Below are 16,903 nucleotides of genomic sequence, written 5' to 3'. Positions count from 1 at the left end.
TTAAATTAAATGATGTTCACAAACTGTAGATTCTTGAGCAACAGCCCTACATATTGCAAGTGCAGAAACATATTTTGCTTGATTTATTCCTTCACTGTTGGCTCCTGGGCTAATGCATTTCCACTGAGGCAGAAATGTGGGTCAGTGCCCACAGGACTGAGCCCAGGGACATGTGTGCCCCTGCAATGACCTGTCCCCATCTCACTTGCTGGGAGCCCTGGGCTCTGTGCCTACACCAACTCCATCCCTTCACCCCCAGGTTGCCATGAGGGTTCCAAGACCCTGTTGGTCTTTGCCTGCCCTGATCCCCCTGGATGACGAGCTACAGCATTTCCACTCATAAAAAGTACTTTCTTATATCTCCATCTTCCTCTTTGCCCTCCACCTCCCTAATCTGTCCATTTGCTCCATCCTTTCCTATCCCACTTTCATCTTCCATCCCTATAGCTCTCCTGGCTTTCCATCTTTCATCCCTTCACCTTCCTCCCATTCCACTGTCTCCTTCTTACCCATTCTCCATCCTTCCATCCCTCCATATTCCACTGTTCCATCTCTCCTGTTCCTCCTATCCCTCTATTCCTCTTATCCTTCCATATCTGCCACCCCTTCATTTCTCTCATCCCTCCATCTTCCTCCCATCTCCTTACCTCCTACTCCTCCATCTCTTCCGTTTCTCTCTTTCCTCTTTTCCTCTGGTTGTTCAATTTCTCCCTCCCTCCATCTTCCTCTTCTCTTTACCTCTCATCCTTCCCCATCTGCATTCTCCTCTCTCCATCTTTCCTCCATTTCTCCTATCCTTCCACTCTTCTTAACCCTCTATTTCTCTCTCCCTCCATTTCTTCCCATCCCTCCATCTCCCACCCTTCTACCTCTCCCACCCAGCTGTCTACTGCTCCTCCATCACTCCTCCCTTCCTCCTATCCTTCTATTCCCCCTATTCCTCCCATCCCTTTACCTCCAGTCTTTACATCTTCCTCTACTCCAGCTTTCCCCCGTTTCTCCCATCCCTCCATTTTCCTCTCATCCCTTTATCCCCCATCTCCTCTCCATCTCCCACCTCTTCCAAACACCTTCCATCCCCAATTCTCCCCCTCCGTCTCTCCCTGCTCTCTCCTCCTCCTTCTCTTCCTCCTCCTCCCCCCGGCTCGCCTCCTCCTCCCCCGCCCGGTACCGCATTGCCGTAGTGCGGGGGGGCCGCTGCATTGCGCTGCCGCCGTCAATAGGTGGGCCCCTCCCGGGGAGATAAAGCCGCCGGAGCCCAAGCTGGCAGCCTCTGCCGCCCCGACCGCCGCTCCGGTAAGAGCTCCATTTCCCCCACCCCCGGGATGGGGCTGCTTGAACGGGGGGGGAACCTGCTGGAGGAGGGGGTTTGCTGGGGTGGGGTACGATGCGTGTACATGGGGTGCTGTTGGTATCGAGGATGGGGGGGGGGGGACCCCTGGGATGGAGGAGGGATGGGGTTGGGCCGTTTCTTCAGTCCGCAGGTGGGAATGCAGCCTGTATCCTGAAAGCTCGAGGAAAGGAAAAGGATAACTTTGAAAAGAAAAGAGAAAAAGTGAAAAGAAATGAAAATTAATTAGAAACGGGGAGGGGGTGGGGGGGGCAGGGGAATATCTAATAAAATTAAGAATAAAGAAAGGGGGAGGGGTGGGGGGAGTCGGGAGAAATGAAAAAGAAAAAAAGGAGAAAAAAAAGAGAAAAAAAAAATCAATTACTGAAAATAAAGGAATCCCCGCTTCCCCCTCGCAGAAGGGAGCGCAGCCGACTCCGGGCACCTGCGCTGGGCTGCGCCATGGCCGGATCCTGCGCTCGTTCAAGGGCAGGGAGGAAGGCCGGGGGCAGAGGGGCTATCACCGCCCCCCCGAATCGCTGTGAGAGCAGGAAGCTGCCCCCGACCTGTTTTGCTTCTATGGGCAGCTTCATAAAATTGGATTTTATTAGACGTCAAATTAAAGCTCCTAATTGTGCAGTGCTTCTGTAGCGGCTGTGGCACCATGGTAACCCTGGGAGATGCCAGAACAGATCTATTGATTTTCATTTTAAGCCTCCTCCCTCTGTTTCATCCAGATTCAGGGCAGCAAAATACCACAAAATCCCCCACAGCGGGCTCAGCTATGCTGCCCTGCCCCTCTCTTTGCAGCCCTGCTCAGGGCAGAGTGAGAGGGCTATTTTTGTCCATCCTGTTATTTGGGCATCATGTTATCACCCAAGAGGTGAAGGCACCCAGTGGGGACAGGGACGGGCACCCATGGCTCCTCCCAGGGTGCCCACGAAATGGAGGATTTGGAAATGGAATAGAGTTTGGAAAGACCTAGAAGGCAGCAGTGAAGAGCAATTGAAAGGTTGGGTTTTTTTTTTTCCCCATAGAGGAAGGGCACCTTCGAGGTACCGATGACGTAGCCTTGGGAGCTGGGGGTCTCCAGGAAGGCAGATGATAAAATCATGGTATCTTGCTGAGAGCTGGAAGCTGGACGTGGTGACCAGAAATAGCCTGGCCAGTCTCCTCCGGGGGTGAGCTGGATCTGTCCCAGCATGAGCAGAGCCATCGAGCCATGGCCACGCACCCCTGTCTATGCTGGCAGTGCTGTCGTGGAGGCTGTGCTGACGCTGCCTTTTTAATTCTCTTACAGCCTCTCCATATACACAGCTGCATCCCCAGCGCTCCCCCCACCGCCCGCCCTCCACACGTAGCCCACCAACATGGGGAAGGAAAAGACTCACATCAACATTGTCGTCATCGGCCACGTCGATTCCGGCAAGTCCACCACCACCGGGCACCTCATCTACAAATGCGGGGGCATTGACAAAAGGACCATTGAGAAATTCGAGAAGGAGGCTGCTGAGGTGAGGAGAGTGTCCCCTGCCATGTCCCCTGCTCCGTGCTGATGTCCCATGGGCAATACGCCCCTTGTGATGCCATCCTTGTACCTTTCTCCCTTTGTTCCTATCACTTTATTCCTTCTGCATCCCAAGTCTTCCCAGCTCCTGTGGCCCATTGGTCCATGGGGTGCTTACCCCCTAGTGCTGATCCCCACCTGGGGATTTAGAAGATGGATTGTGGTACCAGCAGTAATGGCGAGGATTCTGAGAGAGCCACAGTGCTACAGGGCGTGAAATTCCCACTAAATCTTGTGCATGAGGAGGAAAACCTGATAAATCCCTTCCTGCCCTGTGCATGACCATGAATTTCACCCTGTAACATCCCCTTCCAGCATCATGGGGCAGCCAGCATCAGCTGGAGTGCAGATTTGATCCACTTGGCTAAAGAACCATCCCCTTAATGGGGGTTGATTGGTAGCTCTCTGTATAGGAAAGCTGGCATGGAGCATAAGCATTTAAGTTGAATTCTTTTGCTGAGCCTCTCTAATGGTGCCATTTGAAGCAATGTCATAGTGCAGGCATTTCTCGGGCACTCATGCTGTAAAGCACCACCCAGCACCTATAATGTGGCATAGATCAAAGAGGAATAAACATTCTGGGGAACAGAGGAGAACATTGTGAATGGGAAGAGCTGGGAAATAAGTGATGGTAAATTCTAGAGAGGTGGGTGAGCCAGGAGCAGGCTGGTTGTGTTACCCATGGGGTGGGTCTGGTCAGAAGAGATCTCACCATCATCGTGTCATGAACCTTCCATAAATCTTTAATGCAGGCATCTCTTAATTTAGCTGGACAAAACCTCTTATTTAAAAGAAAAGAGAGAGAGGAAAAATGAAAAAGAAGCTTTCAGAGCTGCCATTCCTGATAGCACATCTTGCTGTCTGCCTCTTTGAACCCTTTGAATGTGCCAATAGCATCTGAGCTACGCCACCCCTTTTCCTGCCTCATTGTCAGCCTTCTCTTGCAGCCCTTAAGAGCAGAGCCTCTTCCTTAGAATAAAATCCTCTCTCTTTGCTTCGTGTTAAAAGGATAGAATCACAGAATCATAGCTGCTATCCCTTGCTATATTTCCAGCCCCTTACCTTTAGATCAGGTATGGCACGATGAGGTTATCACGGACGCAATTGCAGCTGCATTAATTGAGCAGACATTTCCCCTGACTTGCTAGAATATGCGGGGACTGGAGCTGCTATTAATAGCCTATTGACTGAGCTTACCGACTCCATTTTCTGATGCAGGGCTGGGGAAGGGTTTTCTTCCATTAGGTGGCATTCTCAGGAAATGGAGGCCTGTGTGCACCCAAAAAAAGCTATCAGAAAACACGGTCCGATATTTTTAATTATTATTATTTTCTTTTTCCTTAGAAGAAAGATCTTATTTTTCTTTATGGCTGGGAGGGTAGAAATAACAGCATCTCCGAGAGAGGAATTGCTCTCTTTATTTTATTTATTTTATTTTAAAGAAAATAAACCAAACCCAACAGTATTTGTGATCTCCGAATAGGAAGCTGCCCCTTTGCTGGGGTCTGGTGGAGGAAATGCAGGCAGTTCTGGCACCAAACAGTGAAGGCATTGTGCAATGCTAGATGATGCAGTGGGGTTTTTTTTCTACAATAGCTCTGGGTAACTGAATACACCCCGTGGAAGGAGGGGAGCTGTTTGCTATATAAAGGATCTCACTTGTCTTTAGGTTATGTCCAATGGCATGTTCTGTTGGGGGGGGGGGGAGTGGTACACAGAATGGACTGCTTTTGGTTGGGTATGGATCCCTGCAGTTCCTATGAGAAAATCCTGGGTTTTAGGATCAGCTGTGAGTCCCAACAACCAGCTGCACCTGGGGCCTATTCTGTGCCTCAGCTACCCCACCCCATAGCATAGTGCTGATGGCTGAAAGGCTTTGGGGTTCTCTAGCTGAGCTCCTGCCTGAGCGCTCCTCATTATTAATGCACTGCACAAAATAAATCCCTTTTTCCTTAACCCTCATCTTGGCTTGGGCAGTAAATTAGCATGCTCTAATGATGCCCTAGATACCAGCAAGGGAGGGAGTGGGTGTGCATGCTGGAAAGGGTTAACTTCCCAGCTCCCATTCTGCATCTTTTGCCATATTGGAGCAAAGATGTGATTCTGGATTTTTCCACCCCCTGCTCCTGCAGGCACACAGCTCAGGGCTGCCCACTGGGGCTGCAGCATCACCCAGCACTCCCTCTGAGGAAGGGGAGGTTTGCTCTGGCTTTAGGATTTTGGCTGTAATCCCCTCCCCGAGCAAGCTGCAAAGTCATCGCAGCGCTCAGCTGTTACATAAAGGGGCTGGCACTGCTAATTCCTCGTGCTGCACAGGCACAGGGCTGCGATTCCATCCCGGTACAGGCGGGGTGCATTGGGTCCAGTGCTGCAGCATCCTCCCCTGTGAGCAGCACTGGAGCGCTCATCTCCTGCCAGCAAGAGGCATTTCCCTCCGGCCTGGTGATCTATAGTGGCCCATTATGAATTTTATGCACTGATGCTCTAGAAGAAATCGCTGCTGCAGACATGGGATTGTGGTACAGCACCTCCGTCCTTGCGCGGCAGTTACAGCACATTACGTCATCAGCAGATGACCTATTTCTCTAGCTGAATTCTATTTTCTACCTTAGAAAACTTGCCTCTCCAGCCAAGATCTGGTGATTGATGCATGTTAACCCTCTGGTCCGCTTGGGCTGTCCTGGGGCACAGTGGAGAAGGGCTGAGCTTGTCCTCCCCTATCGGTGCAGGATCCCTGTTTAGAGCTTGGGGAAGGTTTGGCTCTGCTTAGTGGCATCAAAGTCACCGACCCAAAGGAAGCGGCATCATGTTTTTACCAGGGCATGTGCTTTATTGCAGGGCAGAGAGATTTGCAGTGGCTCATCTCACCCAGCGTGATTTTCTACCCGACAATGTTGGCTGGGATTTTGGCCATTTGGCAGTGACAGTTGGTCTGACTGCAGCTCACAGTCACTTTTCGTGCAGATTCGCACACTCTGTGGCAAAAATCAATCACGTTTCTGTTCAGCTCCTAGCAACCCTCTTGCATTTCATTTTCTTTTAACCCATTCCCTTGCTACATCCTATTAGTTTGGGGTTCCTCGCTTAGCAATGGCTTTTCCTTCTGTCCAACTGTCTCGTGTTCACTTAGAAGATTAAAATACAACAGCAAGAAGCTTTCCAGCACTGCTGGGTAATTCTGTATCAATGTAATTTCACAGCAGCCCTGCAGGGTTGTGGCATCTCATGGAGGAGACATTGCTGGTCTCCAGCTTCTTATCCAGTCCCACCACAGATCCTCTCCATAGCTCTGCTTCCAGTCTCTTCTCCATCTTCCTGGGGAATGTGTTTAGAACCATATCTCTTTTCCTCTGTGTGAACTGACATATAGATTATGTCTGCCATTGACTTCAGGGGGTTTGCAATGTGACCCTTGGCCTTCATGGCTATGGGAGATTGACCAACTCTGACCTTTGTCTTGGCCAGATGGGGAAGGGGTCCTTCAAATACGCCTGGGTGCTGGACAAGCTGAAGGCTGAGCGTGAGCGTGGTATCACCATTGACATCTCACTGTGGAAATTCGAGACCACCAAGTACTACATCACCATCATCGACGCTCCTGGACACAGAGACTTCATTAAGAACATGATCACAGGCACATCCCAGGTGAGAACGGGAGGCCAGGAGCTGCAGGATGTGGGAGGCTGAGGTGGCATCAGTGAGTGGTGGTGAGCAGGGTCCATGCAAGAGGTGGCATTAGGTCCCTTTCTGGATGCTGAGGAAAGGGTTTATTTGGGCAAAAAGGAGTGCTTTCTCTACAGCACTTCCCTTGCTTGTATGAGCTGGGGATGAGTATGGACTCAGAATCAACAGGATGTTGTGAGTGTCTCCAGGGTAAGGTAGCTTCCCCCTGCCATACTGTACTGCAGGGCATTTCTGCATCCCAGAGCCATTCATGGGCACTGGGTGAGCCTTGCTGCATGCCCCTGGAGACCAGCTTTAGCCAAATGCAGATAGCTTCTGTCATTGACACCAAGGACAGGATTAAGATGTGTGAGTTCCTCCATCAACCATGGAGACTGCTGAAAAGACTTCAGGTGGGGTTTGAGGTGAGGCTTTGACCCTGCATCCATGGGATGTTAAGATGAGGTCCTGATTAGATCCATACAACTTAGAAAGATCCATCTTGTAGTCCAACGTGTTGCAAAAAGCATGCACAGTTGGCAAGAATAAAATAACACGGGTCAGGGTTGAGGTAGATCAGCAGGGTTTGGGGTAGCAGCTGGCAAGGCATCTGCCTAAGGCATGTTTGTTCTGATTAATGTTCCCTTTGGGACATGCTCAGAGCTCCCAGGAGCAGCATTCTCAGGGACAGCAGCAGCTCATCATCTCTCTCCTCCCAGGCTGATTGTGCTGTACTGATTGTTGCTGCTGGTGTTGGTGAGTTCGAGGCCGGTATTTCCAAGAACGGGCAGACCCGCGAGCACGCTCTTCTGGCCTACACCCTGGGTGTGAAACAGCTGATCGTTGGTGTTAACAAGATGGATTCCACTGAGCCCGCTTACAGTGAGAAACGCTATGATGAGATTGTCAAGGAGGTCAGCGCCTACATCAAGAAGATCGGCTACAACCCAGCCACAGTTCCCTTCGTGCCCATCTCGGGCTGGCACGGGGATAACATGCTGGAGCCATCCCCCAATGTAAGTGTGTGATGTGTCGTGTTGTTCCCCCACTTTAAGTGTCTGTATCCAGGCTGGCTTTGGTGCTGTGAAAGCCACAGACATGCTTCATGCACCTATCATGTGCAACTGCCTGCTTTGCTGGTGCAGATGTTTGTCATGTCACTGTGATTGTGCTGGGATGAATGGGCACAGAGTGCATGCTTCTTGTACCACGACCAGACATCCCAGTGGCTCTCCATGAGCCTCATATGATCAGTAGGGCTGTGCTCCTGGGATCTAATTTAACAATTTTGCTTCGTCAGACCTGTGTTGATGTTAGAGCCATCGACAGCAATTGTTATGCTCAGCAGGAACAGCATGAGTGGTTTTAGGGCACTGTTTTTCCAGGCAAACAACACGATCTGGTTGCAGGGTTGGAGCAGTTCTCACCGCACAGCCGGGCTAACATGTGCTGCATATTGGATGCTTCTTTGCATTGGTGCTGTATCAGCTGCACCCATGTACCACTGCTGGGGCTCCAATTTTTAAGGCAATTTTTGCATGGGAAGGCACTGTGATTTCCTTGAGCATCCATTTAGGGTTTCTCCTTGGCCAGTTGATTCCAAATTGGCCTCTCCCTTTGTGTATCAGTGCTGATGATGCAACGATAGGGTGCTATTTCTTCATATGACGGCAGTGGAGAAAGAAGAGATTGAGGAGGCATGGGGGTTCTTTGTCAGAACAGATGCCAATAGCAGTTGTTACATCTCTTTTTGGAGAAAAAGCTCCCCCAGCTTCAGTCTTCTAAAGACTAAAGAATGTCTTGTGACCTTGAGCAAGTTGCTCAGTGCTGAAACACAGTGGTACCTTGGGAAAGCAACTGGAAACTCAACGTTTCAGGGAGATTTAGGACTTCACTTGTGGATTTGGGGTCAGCATTCAGAAAGAAGGGAGGCAACGTGTCCAAGTACAGCCAAGGGAGGTTGGGATTGAGAGCCTGAGTTAGAGGAGTGCTGCAATGCAGCCTCACACTGACCTGGCTTGTAGCTCACAGCCTTGCACAGGGAAGACAGTTCATGAGAAGCTTGGGGATAGCTTGGAACAAGTGGTTTTTTCGGAGATTCCTTTCCCCTGTACAGTGGAGCTGGGATAAGGTCAGCCGTGGTCACACCAAGCCCAGCTGCATAGTTCCTGGGTGCCTCCAAATCAGGCTCCAAATGTCAGCAGCTGCTGGGCAGGGAAGATGATCCTGAACAATTTGCTATTAATAGGCTGCAGAGGGGAGGCACAGGGTAGGATGGGCCTCACTGACTTCGTTCCTCAGATGGGAGGCTGGGAGAATAAGGGTGGAAGGCTGTGGGGCTGGGGGTCCAGGGAAGCAAAGGATGCTAAAAGGATGCATGGACATTCTGTATCCCATGATGTGGTCCTCAGGGTCCCCTCCCACATCTGTGGGGACAGAGTCCACCTCCCCACATTGCACTGCTTGTAGGAAAGCTTGGGTGGGAATCCAGTGCAAATCTTTCTCTTCTTAATCCTCACCCCCCAAAAAAGCTCCTATTATTCTCACTCACATATTTCCAGCTGAGTTTCACTCAGCAAGAGGCAGCCAGGTGACTTGTCTATCCAACAGGGGACAGACGGCCAAGGTTGGGGTTGGAACTAGATGATCTTCAAGGTCCCCTCCAACCTAAGCCATTCTGTGATTCTATGCTTGTGCAGTGGTGTTGCAGCTGCATCCCATCAGGCTGTGTGGACATGGGGCTGGAGCCAGCCCTACATGGGAGGATGTTGTCCATGATGTAGTCTGTGATGGAAGATGAGCATGTATGGGGTACAGAGTAGGCAAAACTGGAGAAACTGCTTTGTAAAATGGAGTGCAATGGGAATTAAAGCTCAGCTGTTAATGATGGGAGCTTGAGCTTGCAGCATCCACGGCTGACAACACAGGGTTAACACACAACCTATCAGACCGTGTTACGTCAGACCCTGTTTCTGCCATGGAGCTGTGGAATAGTTATGGTTCTTGGGAAATGGATTTGGGGGCATACACGAGCAAGGTTTTGATGTGTAATGTTGTGCACTGGGCGACAAGTAGCACCCAAGGATCCAATGCTGGGCAGAATAATCTGTGACAAACCATTCTGCCTCTCAGCAGCTGTGAGGAAACTCAGTGGCTCTGCAGTCCATGTGCATAGGGCTGAATACATGTGGCTGGTGTGGGAAGGCAAAACCTTGTCATTAGGAATGGAGGCTGCAGGTTTGCAAGGTTTAACCAGTTTCTTCTGCTCATGGATGATTCACATCTTTCTAGAAGAGAAGGGAGAATGGGGATGGAGCTGGATGAAGGGATGCAGGTGAATATGCAGAGATGCTAGAATGCAAAGACCTTACCAAACCCAAATAAATCCAGGCTGCAGCTAAACCAGCTCCACACATTTTGTCCTAATGGGACACCTCAGTGGGACCATCTCAGGGTGTTGAGGACAGGCACACTCAGTGCAAACTGTTGCTATTCTGTTTGCAGATGCCTTGGTTCAAAGGCTGGAAGGTGGAGCGCAAGGAAGGCAACGCGAGCGGGGTGTCCCTCCTGGAGGCCCTGGACACCATCCTGCCCCCCACCCGCCCCACAGACAAACCCCTGCGCCTGCCCCTTCAGGATGTCTACAAGATTGGAGGTGGGCTACCATCAGTGTGACTCTTTTTAACTGTAGCCTTCCTTCCACAGGGATTTGGGGATGATGTTTCCAGGCACGGGGAAGCTGGAGGGATTGGACTTATTGAACTGCAATTAAAACTGGGTGGAGACCCCATGTGAGACTTTGGGTTGGAGGCAGACGTGTCCAGTTGCCCAGAGACCTGAGATGATAGCACTGAGCTCTTCTCAGTGAACATGATGTCAAAATGGCTGCGGATTTGGGTGTCCCAGAGGTCACGGCTGGCAGAACCAGTTGGAGACCAGCCAGGAATGAGATTTTGCTTGGTTGTGGTCATTGGTGCTCCCAAATGCTGGTGTCCATCAGCAGCACCTTCATGTGCCCAGCTGCACCACGGGACCAGCCTTTTAGGGAACATGGACAGTGACGTGGGCACGTCTCAGGGCTTTAAATATCCCTTCGCTCTCTGTCCTGCTGGCAGCACTGGGCAGCCCTGCAGAGCCATTTCCAGTCCTTTCCATACTTTCCAAAGAACACGTGCATTGCAGAAATCAGCCATGTTGAGTGTTGCTCCCTTGCTTTTAGGAAGCATTTTAATGCAGGCTTTTGTTTGCAACAGAGATGAGGGATGGTGGGCAGCTCTGCATCCTCCTCCACCCCAGCTGGGGGAAAGACAGGGTTTTGCCAAGGGATTAGGCAGGTCCTTAGGAAGCAGAGACACTATGGGAAGGGTGGAAGTGAAGGCAATAGAGTTGGTGTGGAATAGTGGATGGATCCCACCAGCTTCTTTTCCAGGTTTTTTTCTCATAATGCTTCTTCACCTTGATCTAAAGGTGCATTTTCCACAAATCTCCCATTGACACAAGGTGTAGAATGTCCCATTCATCCAAATAGCCATCCTGTCCCCTCATGCAGTGAGGATGATGAGTCAATTGAAAGCCATTGGAGATGCCCTGCTGCCCATCACATGCTTCGTGGGTGACGTTCTGCTCTGATCTCTCCTTGTCCTTGCAGGAATTGGCACAGTTCCTGTGGGCCGAGTGGAGACCGGCATCCTGCGACCTGGTATGGTGGTCACCTTTGCACCTGTGAACATCACCACTGAAGTGAAGTCGGTGGAGATGCACCACGAGGCACTGAGCGAGGCCCTGCCTGGAGACAACGTTGGCTTCAACGTGAAGAATGTCTCTGTCAAGGACATCCGCCGTGGGAATGTCTGTGGGGACAGCAAGTCAGACCCGCCGCAGGAGGCAGCACAGTTCACGTCTCAGGTCAGCTGATTAGAGTTCTATTCTGTTCCATTCCACTTTTGCTCTGCTTCCACTCCATTCCATTCCACTCTACTCTATACCCTTCCACTCCACTCCATTCCATTTTGTCCCCAACATCCAGCAGCTCACAGCCTTGCACAGCTGACACTGAGGAGATAAAACCTAGGGGAGCAGAATACCCACCAGGGAAAGATGCACATTCTAGAGGTTGCCTGGGGTTTAAGCCTTGGGTTTGCAATTTGCACACTGGTGCATGTGAAAATGGTTGCTCCCTCTCCCAAATGCAGCTGGCTCTGGTGGAGAGCAGGACTAGGTAATAACTCACAGTGAGGTACCTGCACCCATGTCCTTCTGGGTGCTGAATAAATAAATAATAGCTTAAGTAACACTTTAAACAAAAGAAGGATTCTGCCATGAAAGCCAATTAGCTCTTCTCTGTGTGTGTAGCAGGAGATGGCATTGATTTCCAAACCTTGCAGGTCCTTGCTGGCACCGAGCTATGCAAGACACCATAGCCGAGTCCCTTTGGATCTTGTTGTGTCCCATAGGTGATCATCCTGAACCACCCTGGGCAGATCAGTGCTGGATACTCACCTGTCATCGACTGCCACACCGCACACATCGCCTGCAAGTTCGCTGAGCTGAAGGAGAAGATCGACCGACGCTCTGGCAAGAAGCTGGAGGATGGCCCCAAGTTCCTGAAATCTGGAGACGCTGCCATCGTGGATATGATTCCTGGCAAACCCATGTGTGTGGAGAGCTTCTCCCAGTACCCACCCCTTGGTAAGGGAATGGCTCCTGCGTTGTGTCCCATGGAAGAGCATGGAGGCTGCTTGGGTGCAGACCTCACGCTGGTCATACTGAACCTCCCACTGATCAGATGGGGGGCAGAGGGAGGTGAATGTGTTCCATTGCTGCTCCATCTGCAAAATCTGATGCATGAGCTGGGTTAGGGTGGGTGAGACAGGCTATCTCCTGGGCTGGGTTTTCCCTCTGGGAATCACTGCAACCCAACAGTGGCTATGCAGGAGTGTTTCTCAGCTTCCTGACACAAAACTGATCAGGGGAAGAATCAGAACCTTTCAGGGGCTGGCACAGTCATGTCACTCACATCCTCCTCCATTCCCCAGGCCGCTTTGCTGTCCGTGACATGCGGCAGACCGTGGCTGTGGGCGTCATCAAGAACGTGGAGAAGAAGAGTGGCGGGGCTGGCAAAGTCACCAAGTCTGCCCAGAAGGCCCAGAAAGCTGGGAAATGAATTGTGGGCTCCCAGTGCGTAGCGCAGAAACCATCCCTGACACCAGGACGCTGCCACCGTCTCCCCCCGGCGCATGTGTGCACATCAGCTTGTAAGAGTTTATATGTCAACGACTGGATGCTCACCATTAAGGTCCAGTGGAAATTCTTTAAAAGGAAAAGCATGTTCCAGCGTTTGTGAGGCTTCATGTTAATTTTACCAATAAAACTGGTACAACATCCACAGTGGGAAAAAAGAAAATAATAACAAACAAAACAAACCAACCAACAACAACCAAACCAAACCAACCAACCCCAAAGGTGTGGAGCTCTGTGTGTGTGTGTGTCATTGAGAGGGGCTGGTTTCTTGGGGTCTGTGTGGGAGAGATGTTGGGATGGCCATAGCCAGGGATGGGAGCATCCATGGGCACCCAACACCAGCCATTCCCTGGCTCTCACCAGGTTTATGGGCTCATTTCATTGACATAAAGCAGGGACTGCTCTTGCAGTGGAGGTTTTGATATTCTCCTTAACCTGCTCAACTCTCTAATATCAATTAACAGGGCCCTTAATTATTATACTTTCCATTCTGAATAAGCTGGAGTTAACCCCTTAATGTTATTCCACTTAAAGGGAGAAAACAGCAACCCCATGCGTCCTTGAAAAGCTAGCGATATCACTTTTATACTATTTAATAATGTTGGGAGAAGTGTCCAAAGATTTCCTTCCCCCACCTGCAGCAGATCCCCCAAAAGCCTTTCTCACCCAAAAGAAGCCATAAGCAGAGGGCAGAGGTGCCCAATGGCTGCCCAGAGCCCCAGAATTCAAGGTGTCCACCCAGGATTGTGTCCTGGTCCCACTGCAAAAGTGTAGAGCAGAAGGTTTACCCACAGAGCACAGGATACCTGAACAACAGAGACTGCACCTGGGGGGAGCTTAAGACTGACCAAAGGGTGGGATGTGATTTAGTGGCCATGGTGGGGATGGGTTGGTGGTTGGACTGAATGACCTTAGAGGTCTTTTCAACCTTTATGATTCTATGATGCTGAGTGTGAAGGTAGAGGAGGTGTGAGGGGCTGCTCGCACTGTGCTGTAGTGCTCTAGGGGCATCTCCAAGGGTTGTTCCTTGAAGGTGGGGCTGGCAGCACACCAGGGCATCATCCTGTGCTTCTAAAGCAGTACTTAGGGGAAGTAGCATCCACCTGGCAGAGGAAGCAGGGTGAAGGACGGCACTGTGCCAGCTCCTTCCCAGGAGGACCCCAGAGGCAGAAGGATCATTACTGTTTATGTTGCAGGAGCATCTCGTTAATAACAGATGCTCTGCAGTGCTGCGTGCCCCAGGCAGAGCCCCAAGTCACCACAATCCTGTGCCAGCTCACCGTGCTGCCTTTCCCAAAACTGCACCCGCAGAGCACCAAGGTTCCACTTTGTACCCACTGCTGTTTCCAAGCAGGATGGCAGAACCTCACCCGATGCACAGCTTTCCCCCATCCTTTAGCAGTGGGGACAGGAGCTCCCATGGGGTTGTCCCTGCTGTGCTGTGCCTCCAGCTCTCCTGTCCCCAACAGTAGCTGGTTCTGGAGCAGTGGGGAGCTTGGGGTCAGGCAAGAGACGTAATCAAACACAAAGTCCAAACCTGGTCCTCTATAGCTATTTTAAAAGCAAAAACAAGCCTGACAAAACCATGGGTATGTTTCCATAGAAATATAGCAGGGGAGCTGTGAAGATGCTCTGGGAGTGATGCACAAGCAGTGCAGTAATTAATGGTGTAGCTGCATAAAGGGAAAATTGAAAACCTTGAGGGTTTAACTCAGATTAGCTCATGGCTCACAGCAGGTTCGAGATTGCAGCTCTACTTCTGTGCAGTTGGTACCCTGGATAAACTGTAAGGTTTGAAAGAAGATATGGGGCCTGAAGGGAGATGCCTGGTTTGGGAGGTTTGGGCTTTGCAGAGAGCCAAAATAAACCAAAATGTTCTGATGTAGGCCCATTTCAAAGCAGAAGATTGAAAAATCAGGCATGCCAAACTTCTGGGGGTCTTGACTCAGAGCAGAACGAAGCCATACCCTGCCACCATCCAAACCTCAGGTACAAAGACTCATCATGGACCTGGTCAATCACTGCTGTGCAAATCACTGCCCAACCCCATGAGGCAAGGGGGATGGTGCACTTATTCTGGGCTGGGACTGACCCATTTTGGGCTTCTATCAAAACAAGAAGCAGCCCAACATGAACAGGGCCACAGATGGTTTTCAGCAAGCCCTGCAGCAAACAGAAGCTGATTGGTGAGCCATCAGCACCGTGCATAAAGCAGGCAGGTGTGGTGCTGCCTGTGTCAGGTGGTGATGATGATGAGGTTACAGGGCTGTGCTGAGGAAATGCATTTTAAAACACTGACTTCCCCTTCCTGCTGTGCTCAGGTGTGCTGGGACCTCACTGAAAGCTCAGATATTCTTTTTTCCTATCTACCCATTTTTATTTCATTTTTAAATGGTGGCGTTTCCCATCCCTGCCCTCCTTGCTTCCCCTCAGTACCAGCCTCAGCAATGCCATCTCGTGGTAACAGACACGAAATCCTTCTGCAGAGATAATTAGGGACGGGAGATGCAAACCAATGATGGCCCTTCTGCTGCAAAGCCCTGCCTGACAGCAAATCCGCAGCAAGAGCAGGGAGCTGCAAAGTGCTTATTGCTGTTTCTCTGGGGACTGGAGTTTGCAAACACAATTGTGTTACCCAAAACTTAAAGCTCAAAGGGGAAACAACAGTGACTGGAGGTTGCAGGTAAGTCAGAGAGCACCAGGGCTGGCTCTCCCATAGTGCAGCCCATCAGGTGTTTGAGAACCCACTGGGCTGGCTGTGTGCTGTTAATTATTTAAGTGAGTTTCATTAAGCTTCTGGAGCTGATTGGCTGACTCAGCAGGCATTTGGGCTGCTCTAAAATATTGATGAGGCAGCTGCAAGACTGCAAGTGGAACCCATGTTGTAGATGCTGAGCTGGGTGAATTCTAGCTGCCTTTCCATACTTGGCAGTGGGTTCAAGCAGCAGCTATGGTTTACCTGCAGGTTAAGCACAGTACCAGGGCACTGCTGGCCTACAGGCTGACCTTCCATCCCATTCCTTTTCCTTTAGAAGCCAAGTTATGCTTCCAGCATCCCCAGCAGCCATCGCTGGTCCTGCCATTGCTGACCCATCCCTGGTAGATGTGGGAATGATGTAGGTGCAGCTGGAATTCTGCAGCTGCTCTGCTCCTGGGCCTATGTCTCTAGAACTTTCTCCTCATTTCCTTTAACCACCTCAATCTGCATCCTCCTCCCACTGCATTTGGAGCTGCACTTTTAGCGTGAGCCCGGGCTGCTTTTGCAGATGGGGTGGCACAGAGTTCTGCAACGTGTCCTGTCCTTCTCTCAGCCTGTGCTCTCACTGCATATGCAAATATTGCTGACCTGAAGCAGAAGCTCAAGCTGCAGCACAGCCCAGGGCTGAGCTCTTTCCATGCACCCACCTGCCTTCGGTGATCCCCCCTCAAACTCTCTGAAACCATGCAGCCAAAACTCATTGCTTCACACAGAGATGCTGCAGCACCTTCAGATTATTTGTTTCAGCTTCATTCACAAACTGTCCTTCCATGTACCAGCCTGCCTGCAAATTTAGGCTGGCCTGTTTTCTTAGTCTAAATTATATCCAATCTCCCCTTGTCTGGCACTATTTTCATGCCTTCTATCTGCTGAATGCTCTTTGTAGCGCTGGCCAGAAGAGCACTTAGGTTTGATGAACCTGGAAGCAGCCAGCCTGCAGGACAGGGTATGCCAGGGTCATCTGTAAGAAGGGCAAAAAGAGGAGGATGAGCCCCAGCTACCAGCACGGCTGCAGGTTGATGAGTCTCCCCAGCTCTGCATGCTGTCAGCACACACAGGGAGATGCTGAGTGAGACATTCTGTATTCACAGCCTGGTGCCCAGAGGACAGGAACATCCTTTGGACCGGAGAGCACAGGATGAAGTTGCAAGAACACAGCAGGGACTGCATGTAAATAAGGCTGGGAGTCAGGAAAAGCCGTGCTGCAAATGCAGCATCAGCTACATCCAGAGGAAAGCCCCACAGAGGAAAAGCTCTCAAGCAGCAGGACCAAAGGGGTCCAATATCCTATGGGTTTGTTATGGAAAAGCGTGGCTGAATTTTCTGATGCCTAAATGGGTTTGTG

At 50.7% G+C, this 16,903-nt stretch overlaps 1 protein-coding gene across 1 annotated transcript; it reads left to right on the top strand.

Moving 5' to 3' along the window:
* Positions 1-604: 604 nt before the first annotated feature.
* Positions 605-12,945, top strand: EEF1A2 (eukaryotic translation elongation factor 1 alpha 2). The gene is made up of 8 exons (XM_015881704.1): positions 605-1,296; positions 2,631-2,844; positions 6,363-6,542; positions 7,280-7,576; positions 10,065-10,215; positions 11,209-11,465; positions 12,014-12,248; positions 12,596-12,945. Exons 2-8 carry the CDS (start codon positions 2,701-2,703, stop codon positions 12,721-12,723), a joined length of 1,392 nt encoding a protein of 463 aa, XP_015737190.1. The 5' UTR covers positions 605-1,296; positions 2,631-2,700; the 3' UTR covers positions 12,724-12,945.
* The last annotated feature ends 3,958 nt before the right edge of the window (positions 12,946-16,903 follow it).

This window comes from Coturnix japonica, chromosome 20, assembly GCF_001577835.2.
Source record: "Coturnix japonica isolate 7356 chromosome 20, Coturnix japonica 2.1, whole genome shotgun sequence".
Lineage (NCBI taxonomy): Eukaryota > Metazoa > Chordata > Aves > Galliformes > Phasianidae > Coturnix > Coturnix japonica.
Note: the sequence above shows the minus strand (reverse complement) of the source record. Positions and strands in the feature narration are given on the sequence as shown.

What these genes read in the sequence shown, in the direction of transcription:
- EEF1A2 (XM_015881704.1), top strand. Translation starts at nt 2,701, where the DNA reads ATGGGGAAGGAAAAGACTCACATCAACATTGTCGTCATCGGCCACGTC. An exon ending in TGATCACAGGCACATCCCAG is followed by an intron (nt 6,543 to 7,279) that starts GTGAGAACGGGA and finishes CTCTCCTCCCAG; the next exon opens with GCTGATTGTGCTGTACTGAT. An exon ending in CAGCACAGTTCACGTCTCAG is followed by an intron (nt 11,466 to 12,013) that starts GTCAGCTGATTA and finishes TGTGTCCCATAG; the next exon opens with GTGATCATCCTGAACCACCC.